Here is a 27,590-nt window from a genome sequence, read left to right as displayed (position 1 = left end):
TTGTTTGATAGGTGGAAGTGGATTCAATCAAAGGTTCTTGGTTTTGCACAAGTTTTATCCTTGAAATATTCAAGAACATTTCTTTGGGTGGGTGCTAGATGTTGCATGGTTTTCACATCATCGTCCCAATACAAATGGGGACACCCTCTTTTTGCTTTACAAAGTAGGAGTCGTTGTCTTAGGTGCTTTTAGTTGGCAACATTTTCAAGTCTCCTAGAAGTAATATTTGTCTGGGGTTTGTGTGAGGGTTTTAATGTCCTTTTGAGGTATTTTTGTAGCCTAAGTCCATGTGAAGGGACAGAATTTTAGTTTGAGTGAGAAAGGTTTACATGTATGAGAAAATACAAGAAGGATTTTGATCAAACCAAACTCAGTGGAAATTCCTAACACTAAGGATTTTCCACCAGGGAGATAATTCCTAAGGCTAAGCATTTTCCACTGGGGGGAAATTCCTCATGCTAATGATTTCCACCTCCTCCTCATCAACCCAAAAGAGATGCAAGATCATGCTAAGGCATAGCAAATGGTAAAAAGTGGTGAACGAATGGGCATAACAAACGAAATGGCAAGTCTTGGGAATCTAAGTGGCAAAAGTGGATTCAGTGGAAATTCCTAACGCTAAGGATTTTCCATTGGGGAAAATCCTATCGCTAAGGAATTTCCACCACATTAATTCTCCCAAATTCCACCATCCTCTAAGGCATTTAAAGATTGATTCATGGCACAAGGACATCATGAGAAAGAATAGAACAAGGAATCACCAAGGAATGTTGAAATGAGGTAAAATTTGAGAAAATCCTATATGGTGGAAATTCCTAATGCTGAGGATTTCCTTACCACATTGAGCCTCCTGACTTGGAATTTCCCCCTTTCCCTTTAGCCTTATTTTCCTCATATAAAATGGAAGACAAATCAATGGGCAGATTGGAGAATTGTCAAGGAAAAAATTAAATGCTAAGTGGGATGAATTTTGTTTATTATTGATGTGAATTTATTTTCAGATTTTCTTTTGCAAACTTAATGTTTTTCTGCTTTGTTTTGCAAGGTGAGTTCAAGAAGAAGAAGCTAGAGGGCAAGGCGATGATCAAGGCATCAAAACTTCAAGTGGATGCTACAAGAAGATGGCTCAAGCTCGAGGACTCAAATGAGAAGGAAAGATTCATGTTCAAGTTATCAACCTACATAATCAGATTGAAGTCAAGCAAATTCAGGATTGCAGAGAAGATCCAACTACATGAGGAACATATTCAAGGAGAATCAAGAAAGATCAAGTTCACAGGTTCACGAAGATGCAAGTCAATTCCATGAGAAAATTTCAAAGGAATAGAGAAATCTCGAAAATTGAAAGATGCTAACAATCAAGCAAGAAATATTTGCAATTCTAACAAACATCTTCACAAGCCAAGACTCTGAGCACAGGATAAGGATAATAAAGTGGCAATTATTTGCCTCCTCCAATTAGAAAATTACAGTTTCAAGCACAATCAATCAAATCGTGCCAAGTGTGTCCCATTTTCTCATTGATTGGGAAAATCATTGTAATTTTCTTATTGGCCCATGAATTGGTGTCTTCATGTAATTGGTTGTAAATTTGACAACCCTAATTAGAGTTTGTGGGAAGAAATCTCGATCCTTGATCTTGAATTGATCTTGGCCCTTTGTTGTAATGGAACTACTATAACAGGCCAAGGCCTTCTCATTTGTAATAAATGAGCTTAGGAAATTAATTTTGGAGTTCAGATTAGAGAGCTAGAGTAGAGTAGGATAGCTAAGGGAGAATCAAATTGTTGCTAAGATGCTTTTAAAGTAATAGATAGTTCATTGTTGATTCTTCAAGGTGAATTACTTACTGCTTTGGAGTGTTGCATGGATTCCTCAATCTTTCACTTGGAGTAGATTTATTTTCATGTTGAATTAGTTTAGTTGAATGGAAGTTGTTGTGGATGTTTACTTGTTTGATTCCAATAAATCCGAGCCGCTACCCTCTTGTGTGGTAAGTCGATGATTGAATGCACTTAAGTTCAATTGATATCCACTCTTTAGTTTGCATACATTTGATGGGATTAGAGAAGAGATAGAGATTTGAAAACCATTTGAGTGTTCCTTAAAAGCTTGCACTAGGTGGGTGGAGCTACTAGCGAGATTACACTTAATAGAGTCCAAGTCATCCATGATTCCTTGCATTTGCAGTTAGAAGTAGAAGTAGAAGCAGAAATAGAATTTATACATTTAAGTTGGAGTTGAAGTGGAAAAGTCGAACTACGCTTTCATTGCACATTGTAGAGCCAAATCTTTAGTAATACAAGACTTGATATCTATTAAATGAATAGCATAAGTTCCTTTGTGATAACCAGCATATGACATCATAAAACTGAATGAAGTCCACAATTAAGAAGGAACTTTGAAGTCATTTCATGATCTTACTTTGCAAGCTTAGCATGAGAGATGACCTTATATCAAGAGAGGATTGAGAATTTGGTGTTTCTCCTTGAAACATTAAGTATTTAATTTTGCATGTTGTAGTGGAAGAAAACTTACATCAACACATACCTACTCACAAAGGGTGGAACAAGGGATTTCACCTTGAACTTGTCTCGCAAAGAACTCATTAACAATATGTATAAGAATGGATGAGATTCTCTCACAACACAGACTCCCTCTCACTCATGGCTCTGATTACCATAATAAGAAAGTTTATTCAAAGTTTAGCAAGCAGGGCTCTTTAGCAGTCACATTGCCACACATGCTTGAAAGAAATCAGACATTCTCCCTTTGTCATGCAATCTCCCTCTGAAGTTGATTAGTCTCCTTCTAAATATTGTTTCTTCCTCTTTAAGGAAACTAATCATAATAACAACCTGTGTATGATCTTCCTCTTTAATGAAGATGTGTATCATCAATTCAGTCCCATGACTGCAAGCCACGTCTTCATAATCATTCCTACAATCTGCATGACTTTGCACATAATCTCCCATCATCCCATTGCTTCTTGATCCATCTTGCAACTAAGAGAGATTAATAATAACTCATAAAATCAACCTATCATGGAGAGAAATATAGAGATCAACGCTAAAAGCATACACTATTCTTAGTGATATAACAAAAATTCATGATCAATATTCAAAAGTATAATCATAGAATAATTATCTCTTTGTAATCTAATCTTTCTCAAAAAGAATCTCAGCATGCACACAACAATATTGAGTGTATCACATTAGATTGAATATACAAAACAAACTATATATCTCGTCATCATTGCAAACGCCTTGCTGAAGCTTGTTACTCAAACAAGTGAAAGAACTCATTTTAAACTATCGAGAGTTGAGATGCAAAGAGGATTCCCGATCACCGCAAACATATGAGCCACACAAAGACCAACCGACATAAAGAGGAAGCCAAGATGCAAAAAGAAAAAAATAACATCCAACTCCCGAGAAGAAGGAATACATAAAAACGACCATTGATCATACACAATCACATACAAAATAATTTTGTAGCATGAATCATAGTGACATAACAATGAATAAACAATAGAAGAGGGTTCACACACACACTTATTGAATCCTCTATTGTTAATTCACACCCACAATATAATAATCATAGCAACTTGTCAATGAAAATACTTAAATCACCCTAGAAAAGCAATAATACTAGACTCGACAAACATATAATAGAGTTATACTACAGCAACAATATATTGAACAATGTAGAACATCAATGGTAAACATGAATCTGCTCAAAATAATAAAGCGTTGGCTTTGAATAATAAGACTCGATCACTTCTACTGCTCTATCACAGTTACACACTAGCCATTAAAACAGAACTTACATACGATGAATAAACGAAGAGATTAAGAATGAAAAGGCAAAGGGCTACAAACGATGTCTTCAGCATAACTGACCATATCTCCAAAACGTCCATTGATGACTACAAAAATGACCATGGAAACGGTGAGTAGTCTACTAGCACATACAAATGACTATAGTTTGCATACATGGATACCAAGTAGGATGAAACTTGAACTGCATAGGATCAGACCATGAGATATAGAGTAAACACACATGAATAAGAGCGGCAGCAGATATAAATAAAACAATATATGAATACTATAGAAAATAATACGACACATTCTGAAAAACACGACAGCAGACAGAACAATGAATAATAAATGCTTCTACTAAAAAGAGCCTTGTCATCAAGAAGAACAAGGAATAGTATGAACTAGTGAAAGGGGTAATGAAGAAATTATATATGTTGTTCTAAAATAAGAAGCAACACTGAACATAATCTCTTATGATGAAAGATCTTCAATCACTAGCAAGAGTAACCAAGTAGAGCCAACGCATAGCATAGAGTTCAACACATATAGATTGCCTACAAAATACTAATAGCAATCTGTAATAGATATATGAGCTCAAGAACAACAGAGAATCCTTTATTGTTGTTATCTACCTTGCTCTAATACCATGTTAATGTTGTTTATTTTCCAAGGCAATCATAATATTGGCAGTTAGTGCAAAACACTTAGTCATTTACAAAGCAAGGTTGGTTGGTCATCACTGCGACCGAGTCACCCTATACAAGTCGAGCATTGTAAAGAGAGACTCGTACATATTTAGTTTTAAGTGATAGCCGACCAAGTCAATAGTCACTAAGTGCTCTGGTATATGCCGAGCTGAGTATATTAGCCTAGCAGTATGTATATGCCGAGTCATGGGAAGATTAGTATATGTCGAGTTCACGTTTATGCCGAGCATAGTAGAAGCCAAGCGTCAGCATATGAGTTTAGTTATGGCAGAGCATCAGGATACTTCAAGTGTCGAGCAAGCCAATTTTGGCATAGTTGTCTGAAAGTACACAAACATCAAGGTAAACCATTTTTACCGATCTGGAGATTCTTTTGTTTGATCAAAGAGTTTGTTATGGAGTTAATTATGCATTAGCTTAAGGGTTATCAATCCCCATGCAAGCAATCTAGCCAATCAAAAAAATGCAAGGGCTAAGCAGCAAAAGAGATGAATCTAGATCATTGATTGTGATCTAGAAGCTTCACCAGATAAATTTTTAAGGACGATTTGCGACCTAACTTCATGTATGATGCGCGAATGTGAAGTACAATGTGTGGAGCAAAAACAATGTATATGTAAAGGTGAAACAAGGCACAGCGACCGAATATTCCAATTTTGCAATGAAGTGCAGAGTAAAGGATAGATCAGATCAAACTAGTGATCAATCAGTGAACAGAGAAGATCTATAACCAGCATCTTAGTGCAAACCGAAGGATCGAGTACTTATTTACTTTAACAGGGGATTAGGGTGTAAACCTCTTAACAGGGTGGCCCTAACGGACCTTTGTAAATCTCCTAATAGAGTGCTTGCTTAGTTGTAAGTTTCAAATCCTTTAATCAAGGTAGACTGTATGAGTCTTGTAAGCTTTTAACAGGGCAAACCCCTCATGGGCTAGATCATCAGAAGTGATCAAAATTGTAGCCCTAACAGGCAAACTTTATTGATGCAATTGTGAAGATTTGTGAGTGTCATCCCCACCCCAGTTTTGCCTTCACCTTGGAGGGTTTCTGGGTAACCAAAATCTTTGTGTTATGTGTTGATCATTTGATTACATGTTTCACGGATGTGATAAGTTGCTAGATCTATTACAACATTGCAGTAAATGTTAATGAGATTTATGATATTGTTGAGATAAAGTTTTGTGTTGAAGTTATCAGATTGAATAATTGTTTGAAAGGGTAAAAGTTTATAGATCCTGATTCACCCCCCTCTCAGTATCTACTTTCCCATTAGACTTGCAACAAATGTTTGGCCCAAAAATAAAGATGAACAACAATAAACAAAAGAGCAAAATAAAGCACATAAAGATACAACAATTTATCTTGGGAAAACCCTCCAACTTGAGGGGAAAAACCAAGCCACACCAAAAAAATATCTCTTTTATTAAAATAAATGAATGTCCAAGTACAATGCTTTGAACTGAATATGACACTTTTCACACAAAGCAATCATATACATATATTGAATTGAGAGACTCTTCATATCATAACCGAAAGTCTCTTCATTTACCACATGCATCTCTTCCTATTTCCAAACACATGTCACATGTCTTTTCATATGATAAAATGTCAGAGATTTAGGGTGAGACACCTAGCATACCTTAGATGCCATGTTGTGTTCACTTGGAAATATCATCATAAATCTTTGCTTGACACAATACAAAGGCATCCTCTCATTTTCAACATATAGCAATATCAGATGTAAAGATCTCTATCGCACCTATAATCTTGAACAAAATGGGGAGTTGTTTTAATTATTATATGAGGGGTTGAAACTGTTTCTAAATAATGGAATCCTAGTTGGATCCATTGAAAGCTTAATTTAGTTTATTGTAATGTACAAAATGAGGCAGTATTGTAGCCTCAAGGGCAAGGAGAAATCACCTACGAAAGAACATATTACCATACCCTCCTATATTTCTGATAAATAAATAAATATATGTGTGTGTGTGTGTGTGTGTGTGTGTGTGTGTGTGATTTTGAAAATTGTGATTTGGTTTACATCATGAACTTTATTAATAATTTATTATTATATAGTTAGAAAGTTAATGGAGTCCATGAGACATCATTAAAGTACATTAATTGGGTACCTCAACCAAAGAGATTATAAAGTGATAATATAAAGTCAATTCAAGCAATTTAATAAGTCATTAATATGACTTAATTGAGAAGCCTCTTTGCTCAAACATCATGGAGGATTTATAAAAAAGAGCAAAGTCCAAATCAAATTCATTATGCATATTAGAGCTTTTCAACTTGCTTTCTTGGAATTTGGAAATTGTATATGAGACAAGGGTTTCTGCACTTTATCAGCATTGAAGCGCGACAATTCTTCAATGTTTTAAGCAATTTGAAATGGTGAAAAACCCATTGAATCTTGCATACTAGTGATGGCTTCATTCTGGAGTCATTTTTGTACCAAATTGGAGTAGATTTAGAGCGCTTCGTGAATACAATAAAGGTGACTATAGTTTTCCGCTTGGTGGAGATTTTGAGGTGAGGTCATTTTTTAGTTGCTTTTTTGTTTTTTGGAGCCGTTTAGTGCTATCTTTCAGTATCAGACCTAGGAAAGTAAAAATCAAAAAGTGGGTAACTGGAATAAGATATGTAATTACTTTTTATGAACTGGATTGTCTTTTATTTATTGAAAAGTAATACGAAGTAATCAGTAAATGTTTGCTTAATATTAACGGAGACCGAGAGGTCTATATATAAAAAAAAATGAACGGTGTTTCCTTAAGAAACAATCGTAAAGAATAGAAACATACTATTCTAGCTAAAATAAAGCTAAAGAAAGCTAACAAATAACTACAGACTAACTAATATTAGAAACATTCTAACATTTATAATAGATAACCATTAACTAATAATAGAAGCTATCTATTATCGTAATACCCTCCCCTAATGGTTAATCTATCCACAACACTAAGTTGTCCTCTGAATTTGACAAACTTATCAGGACCAAGAGCCTTAATGAGAATGTTTGCAGTCTAATCCATTATAGGAACATTACTGTAAAGCTATTGTCCCATCTTCAACCAACTGTCGTATGTAGTGACAATGAACATCCACATGCTTGGTTTGTTCATGGAAGACTGGATTCCGTGCTAATTTGATAACGTCTTCATTATCAACAAACAAAATGGCCGGTACTGCTGGTGACATCTACATATCCCCGAGCATCCAACGAAGCCAAACAGCTTCACAACTTGCCTTAACTGTCCCTCTACATTCAAGCTCTGTAGAGGACAAAGAATTTGTATGTTGCTTCTTACTAGTCCATGTGACGGCACTGGATCCCAAGCTAAACACATATCCAAAAGTTGAATTTTTATCATCAACAAAGCCTACCCAATCTGAATCTATGAAACCACTAAGTCTAGGATTAGAACTCCAAGAGTAAAGAAGTCCATAATCTGTAGTGCCCTTCACATAACAATGCACGAGCTTTGCTATCATTTAATGGTCAGCCTTAGGAGCTGTCATAAAATGTGAGATGTAGTTGACTATGAAGCTGATATCAAGCCTAGTAGCAGAGAGATAATAAAGGCTACCTACTAGTTGCCTTTATGTAGTATCATCAACAGAAGGAGAATCAGACTTGGCTGATAACTTGAGACCTTTCTCCATGGGTGTAGATGCAGACTTGCAATCCTACATACCGAATTTGTCTAACAAAGCCCTGGCATATTTGGACTGAGAGATGAATATACCAGAAGATTGTTGCCAAACCTCAACACCTAGGCAATAATGAATGAGCCCAAGATTAGTCATATCAAAAGATTGGCATAAATTTTGTTTGATTCCCTGAATCAAAAGTGTCGAACTGTGAGTGATTATCAAATCATTCACATAAATAACCAAAAGGATGATGTCACTGTCAATAGTCTTGATGTACAAATGTGAATTTGAAGAACTCCTCTGAAAGCCTTGATTACTGAGGTACTTATCAACTTTTTTGTACCATGTAACATGCCTGAGGGGCCTACTTCAAGCCATAAAGATTTTCACTAATCTGAGAAACCGATGCTCTATACCGCCAACCTTGAAACCAAGAGGTTGCGTCATATAGACCTCTCTGTGGAGATCACCATTTAGGAAAGCACTCTTGAAATCCTTCTGATGGACCTTCCACCCAAATTGTGTTGCTGTGGCTAGGACTAATCTAATTGTGCTCATATTTGCAGTAAGGGCAAAGGTCTCCTCATGATCAATACCATGGTGCTGAGAAAAGTCCTTTGCAAATAAACGAGCTCTGTACTCATCCAAAGTACCATTAGATTTGTATTTGATTTTATAAACCCATTTGCACTCAATGGATTTCTTCCTTTGTGGAAGATCAGAAAGGACCCAGGTGTTATTCTTCAGTAAGCTCTAACGTTCAGATGTCATGGCTTGTTCCCACTTTGTAAATTCTTTAGCCTTGAAATATGTTTGAGGTTTAACCACGCTGTGAATGTTGGCCATGAGAGCAAAGTTAACAGACTCTGTAGGTTTGCTCTTTTTTCGAGCAGTTCTCCCATCAAATGCTCATCATCACGAAGATTAGCAAGTGTCTTAGCCCACCACTTAGGCCGGAGAGGAGAATGACCAACATTAGTATTAGGAGATGCTCTATGATCAGGTTCCTCGTCTAAAGAATATGGATCAAACTCGGGTGAAGCATCTACAAATTTGGGTAATCCTGTAAGAGAAATTGGAGGTATATGTACAAGGATCACTAGTATAACTAGAGCTACTAGAGTCCTCCCATCAAGTGCACCTAATGGAAGCCTAACTCCCAAATCATAAGCCTTCATAGGTTGGTTTGTTGGATTAGGAACAAGAGAAACAGGCGTGAATGGTCCTCACTGCCCATCAAAGACTACATCACAACTGTACAAAAGACGAGATGTCTCAGTGTCAATCAAGTAGTAGGCTTTGTGAAGACTACTGTATCCAGCAAGCATGAGTTTCTGACTCTTGGCATCCAACTTGGTGCGGGACATGTCAAGGAGCCAAAAACTTTCAGGTGACTAATTCTGGGCTTACGACCTAACCAGGCGTCTTCCAGAGCCTTACCTTTGACCGCCACTATGGGTGATCGGTTCAAAAGATAAACTGTAGTGTTAACTACTTATGCCCAGAAATTCTTCAGAACATGTCTGTGTTTGAGCATGGATCGAATCATCTCGGTGATTGCTCTATTCCAACGTTCAACTACATTGTTTTGTTGTGGTGTGTGGGGTGTGGTTAACTGGCGTTTAAACCATGAGTATCCAAAAAGCTAGAGAATGCATTAGAACAAAATTCCCGCCAATTATCTGATCTAAGAGTAATAATAGATTTCTCAGACTCTTTTTCAACTAAAGGTTTAAACTTCTGAAATACAAGAAATGTATATGATTTCCTTTTAAGAAAATATACCCACATTTTTCTATTGAAATTGTCAACAAACAACAGAAAATACCTGGACCCAAGAACAGAAGGAGTGGCCATAGGACCGCAGATGTCGGCATGAACAAGCTGAAGTACCTGAGAAGCTCTCCATGAATCACCACTGGTGAAAGATGTGCAATGTTGCTTCCCAGCCTAACATTGATCACAAACTCCAAGCTGCTGAGTCTAAATCTCTAACAAACCTAGTATAGGCTCTTCTCGAGCAAGCTAAGAGAGATAATGCACATTTAAGTGCCCATACCGCTAATGCCAAAGTGTGCTAACAGAAGGTTTCCAAGCCGCCATAGCTAAGTCCTAAGAATCACTAGAATCAATAAGTTGGAAAAGACCATAATCCTCAAGACCCACTACAACAATAGACTGAGTCACCCTATCAGTGATGGTACACTGATGTGAACTGAAGGTGACATCCAACTATGGAGAATGTCGCAACAACTAACTAACTGAGAGTAGATTTAGTTCCATCCCTGGAACGTAGTACACATCGAGGAAAATGAGATTCCTCCCAGCAAACTGGATATGAATGTTACCTTTGCCGACAACAATGTACTCTTCTCCACCATCAAAAATAACAAAATCTAAGTAAGGCTAGTACTCAGTGAACCAGCCTTGGTGGTGAGTGAAATGACAAGAGGCACCTGAATCAATGTACCAAGTAGACTACTTCACATGATCTGCTAGTCTTTTAGCCATGGAGGCATAAAAGGCAGATTCTGTCTGCTCAATGTACACGACACTGTTTGCTTTGGGCTAAGAACCCGATTGCTTAGATTGGGCAGCTAAGCATTTTCGACATTCAACCTTCATGTGACCAAACTTGTGGCAATAATTGCATTGAATGTTCTTCCAGGAGCCTTCTGAAGCTAGAGCAAAGGTCTTCTGCTGAGAAGACTGTTGAGACTTGCCTTTATCCTTTTGAAAGGATTTCGCGGCAAAAGTTTGCTCTGTGGAGGTGGAGTTGGAACTGCTACCGAACTGTTGTTTCCACCGATCTTGCTAAAGCAGAAGTGTGTAGAGATCTATGAACTTCAGATCGACACCAGAAGACGTGTTGTTGAGTCTCGATAAAATGGTCATAGGACTTGGGTAAACTCTAGAGAGCTATAACCACAATGTCCTCTTCCACCATCTTGTGACCAATAGCAAGCAATTGATCACGGATTTCCTGAATCCTATTCAGGTGAGCTTGGAGCGATTTTCGCTCATCCATGATAATAGAAAACAAAGTATTCTTCAATAAGAAAGCTCTACATTTGTCAGAAGTCTCATGAAGATTCTTGAGATGTGCCCATATCTCAGCAACTATCTTGTCGAATGGAATATGAAAGAGTTGATCATCAACTACGGATAATTTGAGAAGCATCACTGCCTACCAATTATTCAAATCCCATGTTACCTGATCAATACTAGGGGCAATCAGACGCTATGTAACACCCAGAACAATCTGATCAGTATTCCAATATTCAAAAATCGCTATTATTCGTTGCTTCCAAGGCCATAATTCTGACCATTGAATTTTGAATTGGTCTCAAGCAAAATATTAGTCAGAGATGCTATAGCACGGTTTCCAATGAAAAAGCATGAAAATATGTGAAGGCACGTTGCAGCAAAAAATGGAAGACTCAAAAAAATTGAAGGGGTACCTAGAAGAGAGCTCGAAAAACCCAGTAAGAATATGTTGTCGGTTTTTGAATCAGCTGGCTCAAAAATCAAGGCACCCCAAAAAAATAGACAACCCAGTTGAGATTTCAAAAAACCACCAAGAATTTGTAAAAAAAAAAAAAAAATGATTCAGTACAAAAAATTAGGGTTTTGAACAAACCAGCCCGAGTGCCTAAAACACCACAAAAAATGGCAGAAATGTGCAGAAAAAAAAGACGTCAGTTGCTGAAAAATGGTCGTAGGAAGCAGATATCATAGAGAATAATTTCGAAAAACACTGCTTTGATAATTTCAAACAAGAAATTATAATATTTTTGGAAAAAATTCAAAGCATTGGCTCTAATACCCTATTACGAAGTAATTGGTAAATATTTGCTTAATATTAATAGAGACCAAGAGGTCTATATATACAAAAGAATTGAACGATGTTTCCTTAGGACATGATCGTAAAAAATAGAAATATTCTATTGTAACTAAAAGAAAGTTAAAGAAAGCTAACAAATAACTACAAACTAAATAATATTAGAAACATTATAATATTTATATTAGATTACAAATAGATAACCATTAACTAATAATAGAAGCTATCTATTATCGTAATAAAAAAATGATTGTATAAGCAGGAAATAAGATCTGGACTTTTCAGACCCATTGCATGGTGAAAAATCAGAACTTTTTGATTTATGTGTTTGATGTTATAATTTACAAATCATGCAGGCGTTGAATAAATGTATGTGAAGAACTTTGGGTTCTTACAATTAAGTAGACAATCTGTAAGTTTATTTGCATAGATTTTACTTTGCCTGATAATTAACTGTCATATAAAGGGATGACCAGATTGGGCTGGCAAGTGGCTTTATAATTCGTAATCTCTCAAGGATGGAGTGGTAAGGACCCAATTGAAATAATCAATGGCTCCATTGGTTTCTGTGCCAGTCAGTGACATAGGGGCATTCTCTGCTCCATTTTTATGAATGAATTATAGTATGTTATAATATTTATATTAGATTACAAATAGATAACCATTAACTAATAATAGAAGCTATCTATTATCGTAATAAAAAAATGATTGTATAAGCAGGAAATAAGATCTGGACTTTTCAGACCCATTGCATGGTGAAAAATCAGAACTTTTTGATTTATGTGTTTGATGTTATAATTTACAAATCATGCAGGCGTTGAATAAATGTATGTGAAGAACTTTGGGTTCTTACAATTAAGTAGACAATCTGTAAGTTTATTTGCATAGATTTTACTTTGCCTGATAATTAACTGTCATATAAAGTGATGACCAGATTGGGCTGGCAAGTGGTTTTATAATTCCTAATCTCTCAAGGATGGAGTGGTAAGGACCCAATTGAAATAATCAATGGCTCCATTGGTTTCTGTGCCATTCAGTGACATCGGGGCATTCTCTGCTCCATTTTTATGAATGAATTATAGTATGTTATCTTATCAACTTATCTAAATGGCAAAAAAATTACAAACTGTTGTAGTTGCACTTAAGGCTATTTCAAGCAAAATCAAGAGCACTGGCACCAATAGAACCCATATTAAAATCTATCGAAGCAAAACTTATCTGAATGGTAAAAAATTTATAAACTGTTGCAGTTGCACTTAAGGTTGCTTCAAGCAAAATCAAGGGCACTGGCACCAATAGAACCCATACTTAAATCTATCAAAAAAAACTGTCATCTAGAGATATATTGTGTAAAAGACTGTGTATGCTTATGACACTCATGGACTTGAGGGATATACACCTAAAATTGAGCATTCATGACAAGTGACATACAGTTAAACCTTAAGAGCCGGCATAGTTGTTTGCAATTATAACATTTAAAGTATGATTATACAGAGCATATGATCAAACGTTAGAGAACTTATTATGGTAAACTAAATGTGATTAAAAAATTCCAGGAATTGCATTTGATACCTCTTCAAATCCTGCTCAAGCTCAATTAACAAAACAAGCCTTCTCTAATCTATTTCATGCATTTTTTGAGCATAAGAATCGGCATATCTTTGCAGTCAAGTAGTGACATTATCTTTACACGTTGCACCAACCAACCTTGGGGTGGACATCTTAGAGCTCCAAAACACTAAAATAGCAGAACATAATGAAAAAAATGGTTTCCAGCTACCAATGTTAGAGTCACATGTAGAAAACAGAGTTCTTGTAAATTCATTTGTTCTGGGAAGTCAAACTAGTTATGATTAGGAAAGGCATAAGGCTTTATATAAATTTATGCAGATTTTCACCTTCCTTGTCATGCAAATGAAGCAAGACAAAAGTGCCTTCAATTTGAATATGGAAGGAGATAATGATTTTTTCTGTCATGAGATTTTTGTTTCTGGATTTGATTGTGTGTATTTTTTTTTTGCATCAACATTTTGGATCACACTCTGAGATTTTTTGTGTCAATGATCTTTAGCAAGCCACTATGACCTTATCATATAAAAAGGTATTTTTAGAGGATCACCAAGCACTTAGAAGAAATCCCTCAGCTGCTTTCGTTTATGCATTCAGCTCTGGTCCAGAGCATGCTTCCAATAGCAAGAACTATCATTTGATTCAACCCATTTCCAAAATCTTCCATCAAATTATGTTGAGGGTCTATTCAACCTGCTTTCCACAATTCAAATTTTGTAAATTTTCATTTTTATTATTAAACTGTAGTGGATTTGGCATGGTAGCTTAAAAAAATTCAATGAACCATGAGTTTATCATCATTCTCTACAAAAAATGCAACTTTCCATCATATAGATTTACGATTCCCATTTCATCCATATACACATGCACATATTGCCATATCAAGAGACCCACTGCACGTACACACACATAACCCTACACTGAAGTATTGCAGACTGTCAATAAAGCATAAATTTGGCTGCATCTGAATTGGGCATTAACACAGACACCCACATGGCCATAACCTCAATGTCAACATTCATTGGAACCTTCAAGGAAAGCTTGCACTCTTTTGCAGAATATGGCCAAGAATTCTAATAAGTGTCTCCTTAAATCATTTGAACCCAAATGGATGCACATTTCATCATTATCAATATTTCTAGAAGACAGCTGGAAGACTATGATGAAGATATTCAGTTTAGTTTAAAATTTGGTATGTAACCAGAACAATTTGCATGATGTCAAATCTATACCAACCAAAAAAGATTCAGAGAATCGGCATAATCTGACCTTGAGATCCCACACTTGAAGGTTATTCAAGAAGAGTATGACTGGCAGGGAATTCGCTCAACAATAACTATGCTTAGGGCATCAGAAAAGTTGAAGACTGAAAGTATAATTTTTTGCAGATGTAGTCTTCACATACTCTGAGAGAACTCAATATGGATGTTATGGAAAAGACTCAAATCTGTTGAACAAATCTTTTCCTTTAGGGTCTCATAAGAGCATAATGATTAATTGTCTTATCATTAGTGGACGCTACTGTCAGGTGTAAAATTTTGCATAGCAGAGGACCTTCAATTGATGTGTCAGGAGTTCGTGCCAGCATTACAAGAAGCTTCTACTGTAACAGAAAATAGTGCAAGTTTATGCCTCAATGCCATCCTAATATTGTTCGGTAATGTTTCATCGTCCGATTAACCTTCAGGAATTGGTTTGCCCGTGTGTAAGCCTAGCGAACACCAAAATCAAACTCCAGAAAAAGTGTGCACTTAGTCACATTAGCCGTACAGAACAGCCTAAGTAGGATGTACGATTGTGCAGAGTGATGTATGGACCACCTATTGGTTGGAATTCTAGCCATACGGTAGCTACTAGAGCTTGTTGTGGAGGTCACACCTACCTATGGAAACAATTAAATAAAAAATGGGTTCGAGATATACTAAATCAATCAGCCCATTTATAAAGGTTTGGTTATATATTTATTTAATGACAAGAACATTACAGTCCTTCCGTCCCAAAATTTGCTTGTCCTCAAGCAAATGCAAATCAAATTCTTGGAAACCTTTCATAATCAGCTTCTTTAGTTTTGAGTTAGGCACCAAGTAGATCTTATCACCGTAGTAAATGATATCATCAATAATTTTGTATCTTTCATCATGTATATCGTCATCGATCAACTGACATGCAAAATGGTTCTTGGAGTACTCGACCAATAGATGGGCCCGCCAATTAACCAAAGAATGGGGCAAGGTGTTGTTTTTTATGTTTTTACTTGTAGCGTCTAGGATCTTATCATGTTTAAAAATGGCCTCCATCTTCTTGATTGTGACTTCCGTCGATCCTTTATTTGACATTCCTCTTAACAACACCTTCTTGCCATCCATCTCGAATGAAAAGTCCATCCTCTTGAAACTTTGGGTGTACTGGTCAAGGATTTCCACCCACTAGATGCCAAATGTGATATCAATATCAACCAAATCTATGACAAAGAAATCATGTGTCAAGATATAGTTTCCCATGGAATTTTTTAGCCATGGAATCACATGAGTGCAAGGTAACAAGGTTCCTCCAACAACCTTAACCTCGAATCCTCCATTCTCTACTGCATGCAAGCTCTTACTAGTGGCCAAAGATGAATTGATGAAGTTGAGTGTGGTGCCACTGTCAATCATGATTGTGACTCGTTTCTCCTAAAGTGTGCCACGAACCCTAAAGATACTACTTCCAGCCACTGTAGTGAGGGTAGCAAAGGAACCCCCTTTTTGTATCAGGGCATTTATTCTCCTGCCAGTTAATTTCTTCACCAATCATTGTAGGTACTTGTCCTTCGTCATCATCAGGAAACACCTCAATGTAATGAATCTTTCCCTCCCAAGGCAGCGATGACCTAGTCCCCATGGTTCCTTGCACGTGAAACAGAGCTTTTTCCTCCGGAGCTCTTGCCGAGTGTCTTCATCCAACGAAGGTTTTTTCAGTTTGTCTTCTTGTGGGGAAGGTGTGGGCGTAGCTATGTCAATTTTAGAGGAAGATGCAGCCATGTCACGCACCTTCTTAATAGCTTCATTGAGTGCGCACAGGTTGAACCCTTTGATCCAGCCTCTCAAAGGCTCTCTCAACCCATCCATGAATAAAACAATTCGACGTCTTTCAAAGATGTCTATGACTAGTACTAACAACCTTTAGAACTTAGTGATGTAATTGTCTACCGTACCTATTTGCTTTAGTTGAGCTAGATCTTTGAAGTTTAGTTCAGGATCCTTCCCATTGAACTGATCAATGAGTCTCTCAGTGAACTTGACATAAGAGGTTACTTGGTCGTGGTCGAAAATGACCAATCCATAATGCCACCACTCTTGCACCACTCCTTCCAAATGGAGTGTTGCGAACTTGATTGCTTCCTATTCGAGCATCGGGTTGAGTTGAAAATAGTTGTTTGCCTTCAAAACCCATGCATGTGTGGTAATGGCTCCAAATCCATCAAATAGTCAGAAGTTTATCTTTTCGATCTTTCTCCTAAGATCATTAAAATAACCATGATTTCCCCCGCCTGAATATCTCATTCTTAGATCAACAGTCTCTGTAAGATATATCACCTTCTGTATTCACATTCCTCCAATCTTCCTGAAGTTTTTCTTGCATTTCCTAAAAAGTGGGCTCTCTTTCTTTGCGTGGTGCTTCCATTCTTGGAAGGAATATGGGTATCGAGGGTCAAGAGCGAGAGGGTTGAAAGTTGGTCCTTCCCGAAACAGAGTCATTGCTATGCCCATTTTGTTCTCTTATTGTCTTTCCCTCGGCCAATTTTCGTAGTGTTTCCTACATAAGCCTTTGGATTTCATTGATTTGCATTTGGTTTCTACTAAGCTCTCTTAAAAGATTCATGAGTTCTGTCATAGGATCCTGATGAGCTATCATTCTACTAACAAGGTTATTTCGCCTTCTCCTTCGAGTATAGACTTGCATTCACTTCCACAGGTTGGCAGAATAACTAGGCTCTAATACCATTGTAATGTTTCGTTGTCTGATTAACCTTCAAGAACTGGTTTACCCGTGTGTGAGCCTGGTGAATGTCAGAATCAAACTCCAGGCAAAGTGTGAACTTGGTCACATTAGCCGTACAAAACAGCCTGAGTAGGACGTACGGTTGTGTAGAGTGATGTACGGACCACCTATTGGTTGGAATTCTGGTCATACAGTAGCTACTAGAGCTTGTTGTGGAGGCTGTACAGTGGAGGTCATATGATGGAGGCTGTACAGGATGGTATGCAATCCATTCAATGGAATTTGAGATGTACAAAAGTGTGGGCAGTTGTGCGGTGAGGGGAGGAATAGGTTGTACGGTATGTATTTTAGCCATGGGTTTGCAATGAGTTGTGCGGTGTGTGCAATTTGAACTGTAACTGGATGCCAAAACAATACATTCACCGAAGATACCAATTAATGCCATCCAATCTCCATATATATATATATGCCAATCTGCAATAAGATGGTGCACAAATTTGCTAGATCCGAGCAAGTAATACAAAGATGGAATAGAGTGAGGTCTAAATCCCACCGAAACCAGAAAACCCAAGTAGGGAAAATCTTTCGCTTCCGAAATGGCAAACAACAGAGAATTCCAACGGGAATAAGCAATACAACTAAATAATCTAAATCGCATACCAACTACTACCTAAATGTCATGCTTAAATACCCGTCAAGGAAACCTTTCCAAGGGTGTATAAAGATAACCGACGACCACACCTACCTACGGAAACAATTAAGTAAAAAATGGGCCTAAGATATACTAAATCAATTGGCCCATTAACAAAGGTTTGATTAAATATTTATTTAATAACGGCTGGAAGGGAAATCTCATATTTTTTCCTTCCTATAGAAGAATTTGTACAACTGCTCACTTAGAGGAAGTGTTGTGGCTAGAATTTGGCTCACATATAAGAGCGACAAATAATCATAATCACACCATTCATCCTAGCATCTTAGCAAATCTATCAAGGTAGACAAAGTCTTTCCCCTCAGAACACCAGAATCCTGTATCCCAACTCGTCTACAACAAAAAGCTTAGATAAAGAAAGAGGGATGGCATTAAACACACATACTGCACAAGATTAGCATTGCAAGAGGATAATTACGATTCTCAATCAGCTCTCTATGTGGAAAAATCTTGAATGTGAACACTGAAGACTTACTTGTTTTATGACAGAAATACATGCCAGATACAGAAAAAAGAAAAGAGCATCTCCAAAAACACGCAGGGATGTACGATGTGGGATACAACATTTCCATTTAAATCTTGATTATGTGCATCTAATATGTCTGCAAATTTTAGCGATATCGAAATAGCATCGAATAAACTCCTGAAGAAAAATTCAAGGCCCCCAACATAGTGATCGCGTATTAGCTCCTCTATTTCTCTAAGAATCAACAGTTAGATTGTCACCTGACATTACATTAGCATGTCTTGTGGGTGAGATTGTCTGGAGGTTTTCCATATTGATGGAAGCAGAAATGATATTTTTCCCCATATCAACGCAAACAGTACAGTTAGTCTGCTTTTGCAGGCAAGCTATATATATGGCTGGTCGATGACTTAGACAGAGTGAAAGGCTAAGATTTTGTTGACGCAGATGCTAACCCACATAACGTAAAGCCAGATGCGTGTGACTTGATGGATAAAGAATGAGAATTTATTGCAAAATTTTGTTCCTATTTAAAGTCTGATACGAAGACGATTCAGCTTTGCACATTCCAAGACATGGGTTTTTAGTTAAGCTCCCCTCACACGACTGTGAGGAAAACGTCTACGCGTTCAGGAACGTCTATTCGTGTAGGGCAAACCATAGCTGAGACTTTGGGCTTTTAACTTTGCAATATTAGAACGATTCCTTCTATGACTTGGAGGGCTCCCTGCAACGGCGAGATCAATCGGAGTAACCGTTTGCGTAAATTACCCGCAAGTGATTGTAATCTGCCACGGCAACTAAGTGAGCATATCCAAAGGCCAATGCAGTAATCTGGACCAAACTCAAACTCTAAAAATTATTCGATGCATTCCTTAAGCTTCTCTCCAACTTCTGCATTGTGTGCCATTAACTCTATAAGTGGCTTTGAATCATGTTTCGGAGGCATCATGCATCCAAGAATCCTATACATTGGCATGGTAGATAGAAATTACTATGGTAAACCAGGATTGCAGACAACTTAAATTGCAATTAACGAAGGATTGTATGATGTAAATGAAAAATACCTGGCACTTCAGCAAGAAGGGCATGAAGAGAGGAGGAAAAAGAGGAGGCATGAGCCTGAGTCTCAGCCTCTTTCAGCAACTTCTGTTTGAGATTTCCAAACTTGTTGAGAAGAGCGAGCTGCTCCTCCTGCAGTGCTGCCTTTTCTTCGAGGAGCTCGCTGATTCGGTATTTTTGGCCGGTGGTCTTCAAGCTCAGCATGAAAATGCCTCCCATTAAAACCAACTGAATGAAACTGTGCTTCCGTCGCATTGCATGTTTTATGAAACCTGTTCTCTCCGTCTTCCTCGGCGGGAAAGGGGTAGCCTCCATCTTTTATGCTCCAGACAAATGCACTCTGCACAAATGCTGCCCCTATCGAGACGTTGCCCACATACTTTTGGAGCTAATGACTCCCTAAATGTAATTGAACGTATACTCTCTAATGATTAACAAGTGCCACTTAGTGGCTCATTGTTGTCTTTACTAGTCTTTGCTAGAAGCAATTATTATAAGGCAGGGAACTAATGTTCCCATTTAACCCCCAGCCTAATAGAATCATTTTTTTCATGACAAACACATAAGTCAAAACTAAAGTTCTAATTATAATTTTTTTTAATTCATTTACTACATGTTAATTTCTTAATTTTGATTGGCCCCAATCTTTTTTCTTAGAGGAAAATCAAAATTTTGAGAATGAAAAATTAGGAGAAAAAAGTTGCTATGTAATCAATGTTTGTTGTTTGTTGGGTAACATGTTGATTCTCAGCAGTTAGCATATACGGCATGGAATAACTATTGTTATATTAATTTCTTTGGTTTGTACATATGTCCTTTTTCTACTCCTCCAACACTATCAATTTGATTATCGTGGGGCTTTCTTAATGGCACCGGCTACGGTGCAACTTACTTGCATCGTGTCGTTTATCTCCGTCAGTCTCCCTTCCATCTCTCTTATACTATCAACTGATCTCCTTTGACATGCATGCTTCCTCTGACATGACGAATATTTATTTGTGAACTCGTGAGCATTTTTAATATTTGTCAATGCCCAACATATCCAGTTTAACAAGCTATGCAGCAAAAGTTTTATATAACTAACAGTAAACAAATTACGGTAAACTATATACTCAAAGCTGTAATTTTCAGAGCATAGAAACCATCTATAATTTATTTCAGATTTAAGTTCAATGACATCCTTTGCAAAGTTTTGGTTAAGTAATATAAAAGTATTATATTTTTAAATTATTTCTAGCTTTAAATTTATTTTTTATTATGTTAAATATTTTTTATAATTAACTATATTATTATTAAATGTTAAATTATTATGATTATTAAATATTAAACTTTTTTTTATCTCCAGTTCAATTCATTTCATCTATATCTTCATTCACTACATCTAGGATAGTTTATAATGTGAATTGATTCAATGCATAATTATCTCCAGCTCAATCCATTTCATCTATATCTTCATTTACTCCATCTAGGACAATTTCTAACGTGAATTGATTCAATGCATAATCCAAAATAATCATAATAATTTAACATTTAATAATAATATAATTAATTTAAAAAAATATTTAACCATAAAAGTTGCTTGTATTGGCATGTATGATCTTTTGATTAATGACAATCATGCATGCCCATAACCATGCATGGTTAATGATTATCATTAAATAAAATAAAAATTGCTTGTATTGGCATGCATGATCTTCTAATTATTTATATCATTTAAATAATCACTTTTATTTTTAAATATTTTTATTTTTAAATGTTAAATTATTATAATTATTTATATTATTTTACTTTTAAATTTGAGATCAATTGAAGAGTGATATTTTCCTGACTAGACTTTATTAATAATCCAAGAAAACAATCACTTTACAATTGACCTCAAATATTACAAGTAATAATTTCTAATGATATATTATTTATGATTTATTAAGTTAAATAAAGTTTAATCTTCTAATTTACTTTTAAATTTGAGATCAATTGAAGAGTGATATTTTCCTCACTATAAGAAATCAATCACTTTACAATTGACCTCAAAATTTACAAGTAATAATTTCTAATGATATATTATTTATGATTTATTAAGTTAAATAAAGTTTAATTTTTTAATTTACTTTTAAATTTGATATCAATTGAAGAGTGATATTTTCCTCACTATACTTTATTAATACTTCAACAAAACAATCACTTTCCAATTGACCTCAAAATTTACAAGTAATAATTTCTAATGATACATTATTTATGATTTATTAAGTTAAATAAAGTTTAATTTTCTAATTTACTTTTAAATTTGAGATCAATTGAAGAGTCATATTTTCCTCACTATACTTTATTAATACTCCAAGAAAACAATCACTTTACAATTGATCTCAAAATTTACAATTAATAATTTCTAATGATATATTATTTATGATTTATTAAGTTAAATAAAGTTTAATTTTCTAATTATTAATAAATAATTTTTCTAACAAACATTTCTAATTTCAATTATATGCATTATTTTTTATAAATAAAATTTCTAATAGATTAATCAATAAAATATAGAGTTTATTAAATTGATAGATAATAGTTTAACAAAGTAAAATATTAAAAAATGGAGAAAACCACTCCATCATCTATCTATCTCAATAGTTTAGTTTCAAAGTGATGTTTCCGTCCTTGAGACATTTTTTGAATACTTATAGAGATATGTTTTCTAAAATATTAAGAGAGAAAAGTTACACTATAATTAATCTCAAAATTTACAAATGATAACTTCAAACAAAAAAACTCCTAACTAAATAAAATCTATAATTTCTAATCAATAGTAAATATTTCATTTTTAGTTTTAATTTTTCAAAAAGAAACCAAAATAATCATAATAATTTTGTAAAGTGATTGTTTTCTTGGAGTATTAATAAAATATAGTGAAGAAAATACCACTCTTCAATTGATCTCAAATTTAAAATAAAATAATATAAATAGTTATAATAATCTAACATTTAAAAATAAAATATTTAAAAATAAAAGTGATTATTTAAATGATATAAATAATCAGAATATCATGCATGCCAATACAAGCAACTTTTATTTTATTTAGGGCCCGTTTGGTTGCAAGCGTAGGAATTGAGAATTAGAATAGAAAATTTGAATGAGAATGGAGAATGAAGAATAGGAATGGAAAAATGCAATGCAATCTTGTTTATCCCTTGTTTGGTTATGCAAGCTTAAATTGGAATAGGGTTAACTTACAATCGACGCCATTTGAAAATATTTCTGAAGATGCAATCGGCGCCATTGGAAAATCGCTGAAATATTTGAAAATATTGAAAACAAAGTTCCAGCACTCATCCCACGTCAAAGCGGATTTGAAAATTTAATCAAATTTGAGAAAGTTAAAATGAATGCAAGAATAGCAATTCCAATTACAGGTATTTTTTGGAATGGACAAAAGCTCATTTTGAGGCTAAAATGAGAATATGTATTCCTATTCCCTATTCCTATTCCACGCACCAAACAAAGAATACAAATCATATTCTAATTTCCTATTCCTATTCCGGTTGTATTCCAGCAACCAAACGGGCCCTTAGTGATAATCATTAATCATGCATAGTTATGGGCATGCATGATTATCATTAATCAGAAGATCATGCATGCCAATACAAGCAACTTTTATGGTTAAATATTTTTTATAATTAATTATATTATTAAATGTTAAATTATTATGTTTATTTTGGATTATGCATTGAATCAATTCACATTAGAAATTGTCTTGGAGATTAAAAAAAGTTTAATATTTAATAATCATAATAATTTAACATCTAATAATAATATAATTAATTATAAAAAAATATTTAACATAATATAAAAAATTCAAGTTAAAAATAATTTATTAAAATATAATACTCTTATATTACTTAACTGAAAATTTGCAAAGGATGTCATTGAACTTAAATCTGAAATAAATTATAGATGGATTCTATGCTTTAAAAATTACAGCTTTGAGTATATTGTTTACCGTAATTTGTTTACTGTTAGTTATATAAAACTTTTGCTACATATCTTGTTAAACTGGACATGTTGGGCATTGACAAATATTAAAAATGCTCACGAGTCCACAAATAAATCTTCATCATGTCAAAGGAAGCATGCATGTCAGAGGGGATGGGCTGATGGTACAGGAGAGATGGAAAGGAGACTGACGGAGATAAATGGCACGGTGCAAATAAGTTACACTGTAGCTGATGCCTTTTTTAATTGATCATGTTCAGATAAGTAATTTAAATTTATTTTAGTAAGTCTTATTAGCCTATCATTTTTGCCTTCGTTTTCCAATGAAGTACAGCTGCATATTTAATAGTTTTAATTTTTAATAGTTATTTTGTTTTAGAAATATCTATCATCATGCATATATTCATTTTTTAACTCTAAAATTATTTTTACACAATTTTTTCATTCATATTCTACTATTCTATGTTTTGATTAAGTAAAAATAGGTTTTAAAGAACCTGAAACCTTTACATCAATAGATTTCTAGAGATAGACATGAGAGAAGAACAACAGAGAAAAGTATCTGAAAACAACATGAAACAACCCTCAAAAAACAAACAAGAGGTCATACCTATGTTATTTATCAATATATGAAGTAATTTTCAACACTTTAGGATTTTTTTAAAAATGATATTATACTTTTTTTAGATGTTTTATAATAAATTGAAAAATTAAAATTTAGTGATAAATTATTAAATTCTAACTTAGAAAATTGTTTTATTTTCATTTTAAATTATTTCTACTTACTCTTTTACAAAGATTTTTTAAAGATATTAAGAAGGAGAAATTTATAAATTAAAAAATCAATGTTTAAGGCTTTTTTTCAAATTATTTAAAGAATAGACATGTTTAAGAACTTAAATATTGAAAACAACTACTATATTTTTTTTAAATGACTTAAACTTCTTAAAAGTTAAAAACTTTAAATGAAAGTTTATTAGATGGATTATTTATATCCCTCTAAATATTAAAAGTATATTATAATACAAATTTGGGTATAATGTTATTGTAATTTTCTCACGTAAAAATAATTAAATTTATTTTACCATTTTAATTTTAATTTTACTCTAACCAATAATTCTATATGATTACATTTGCCTATAGAAACATTATTATTTTCCAAAAGGCAGGGACTCCAGCTCACTAGGAGCTCTTGTTATAATAAATATTAAATATATTAGTATTTTTATTATAATATTATTATAATCAATCAAGTAGTGATTTAATATATTTAAATTTAATTTATACTAGCACTTGTACAAGAAGATGAAATGTGTATGTCGATAGTAACATATGTTGTACAATTTTTTCAATGGGACAAAAGGACAATCATTTTTTATTGTTAATATTTGCTTTGCTAATTGTTTGGATGATGTCTTGTTTTATATGCAACTAATTTGAACAATTTGTAACAAATGCACATCATCAATCTATAAAACTATTTTGATTTTTTTCCCCTATGAAAATCATATCATATAGAAGATATATAAATTTAATTTGCAAGTGAGGGACAACTTACTTTTTGATTGTTTGGTACCATGCATGTTCATATCAGCATATCCCTTCTTAAAGTTTTCCAATACATTGTACTTGAAGTCTGTTCTAGTATTATTTGTTGGCATCATTTAACTCCTAAAAAGAAGTGTTTTTCATTACACATACATTAGGTTGATGGCATACATATATGTATAAAATAATAAATAAATAATAGGCTTGCATACCTTGACAGTTGAAAGGGAAGTTCTTGTAAGTGTGTTTCTTCTTTTGTCCTTATGGTTGTGAATGGATTATTTTGCATTTTTAAATTTCTTTCAAATGAGAAATGTGGTTGAATGCACAGGCCCTTTAATGACTTGAGTCTAGAAATTTTCGTGAATGTCAAACCTTGCCTTTTGGTTTTACCAATGTCAATTGTTGCTTTTTTGTAATGTAAGCCCCTGAGATTTGTGGATAGTTAAAGTCCAAGCCATTGTTATTGGAATGTGCCTTCATGATCCCAATGTCAAAGGAACTATTGGTATGACTTTTAGATCATCTATGTTCCAAGGTGGATCGTTGTAATTATCAAATGTTGTTATAACATAGAGTGAAAGCTCTAGTGGTTTTGAATATGGACTATAAATAATATCAATTATTTCACCCAATGCTCCATTTACAAGGTTTGTTTTTGTCCATATGTTTGTTGTCAACATGATGTGTTGCCCTTTGTATATGAGAATTTCCTTTTCTAGTAGTTCATCTGTAGCTACATATTGCATGCTATTTGTAGTGCTTGTTGTTATACTCATTGTAATTGGAACATTTAAAACTTTTAACATTTTTTATTGTGTAGTTTGATGAGATCATGTGTAGCAAATAGATGCATTGACATATCGAATTCTTCATTTTCATTAGGTATAATGTGTTGATTTATGTATGTTATTAAGAGCTCTCAATCTTCCTTTGTTGCTTTTGCATTTTGTATGTTCTTTAGGAGTTCTCAAAATTGTGCTTGTTGTTGATCACCACCTTGCTATCAGAAAACTTCCTCCAATGTGATAACTGTTTTGAATTGATGCCATAATATTTTGGCATTAGAGTGTGATGTGTATAGAGGTTTGTCCATCATAGGTGGTAGTTGAGTGAGGTCACCAACTAAGATTATAGAATTGCCACCAAAGCAAAGTTGTTGATTATGAGGAAATGCTTGTCACAATCTACCATCAAGTTTTAGAAGAAATTTTGGGCCAATGAAACTTAGTTCATCGATAAGCATGTATTTTATTTCCTTTAAGTCCTCTTGAATTATGGTCAATGCCTGTCCTTGCAATGGTTGCATTTTTTTATAGATATCTTTAGAATTGTATGAATTGTTGATGCATGTACGTTGAATGTTGCAACACCTATAGGAGCTACTATCAATAGTGTGTTCTTCTGTTGGTTTTCATTACTATTTAGTTCATTTCAAATTTGGTTAATCAAGTATAATTTTCCTATACCAATTGTACCTTGAATTATCATGTATAGTGGTTTGTTTGATGTACAATTTTATGTTTTTGGATTATTGCAAGTGATGTTTGTTGTTGTGTTAATAGTGGATAGTTTGATACATGCTCCTTTGGTAGAATGTTCCCACCTTCTGTATTTCTTTTATGGTATTTATAAACTATGTTGCTATTGTATGTAGATGCTGGGGAATACTATTTTTCACCCAGTTGTTGTTGTTATCAAAGTCACGTCTTTTAAGCATGTCAAATTCATTGATTGGAATGCTTTGTGAGGGACCCATTTGTGACAACATTTTCCATTCATTTTGTTTAACTATTTCCTGCATGTTGCATCATCATTGGTATCATCATCTTCCTCTTCTAAAAATGTCTTTGTGTTCTTCCTTGCAATTGACATGCCATACATAATATCCATTTGAGTTCACATGGGTCCAATTTGTAATCATTGATTCTTTGGTTAGGCCAACATCCATTTCTATATCCCAAAAATTCTTGTACAATAAGAGCTCACTCTAGCAAAATACTTCAAAATGTTTTGAGTCAGGATGCAAAATTGTATTCAATCTTGGATAAACATTGACAATTGTTTCAATGTTTCTTTTTCTCCATTTGTTTTGTCTAGGATTTGCAAAAAAATTATATGATGTTGCTGACTCAAGAAGTGTTATCATCTCAAGCTTTGGTTGCCTTTGAATGTATGACTGCAAGTATGAAGAGTGTATTTGATTTTCTCCTAATGCATTTGTTATCCATTGAAAA

The 27,590-nt window shown here is 34.5% G+C and overlaps 1 protein-coding gene across 2 annotated transcripts in view; it reads right to left on the bottom strand.

The window, feature by feature from the left end:
* The window catches only part of LOC149529705 (uncharacterized), a 37,841-nt gene extending 17,579 nt beyond the window's left edge, over nt 1-20,262 (bottom strand). Inside the window, exons 1-2 of one of the 2 annotated variants that reach the window (XM_089810300.1) lie at nt 19,827-20,262; nt 19,531-19,724 (exon numbers count right to left, since the gene is read on the bottom strand). In XM_089810300.1, the coding sequence (XP_089666426.1) occupies nt 19,708-19,724; nt 19,827-20,136 (327 nt within the window). In that variant the 5' untranslated portion in view covers nt 20,137-20,262 and the 3' untranslated portion in view covers nt 19,531-19,707. Of the gene's footprint in view, nt 1-19,530; nt 19,725-19,826 lie in introns of those variants that run through there. The other variant, XM_089810299.1, reaches the window with a different exon arrangement.
* Nucleotides 20,263-27,590: the final 7,328 nt, after the last annotated feature.

Source organism: Cupressus sempervirens, chromosome 11, assembly GCF_028749045.1.
Source record: "Cupressus sempervirens isolate cs-2001-9-10 chromosome 11, ASM2874904v1, whole genome shotgun sequence".
In the NCBI taxonomy this organism is placed as follows: Eukaryota; Viridiplantae; Streptophyta; class Pinopsida; order Cupressales; family Cupressaceae; genus Cupressus; species Cupressus sempervirens.
This window is presented reverse-complemented; position numbering and strand designations above follow the sequence as displayed.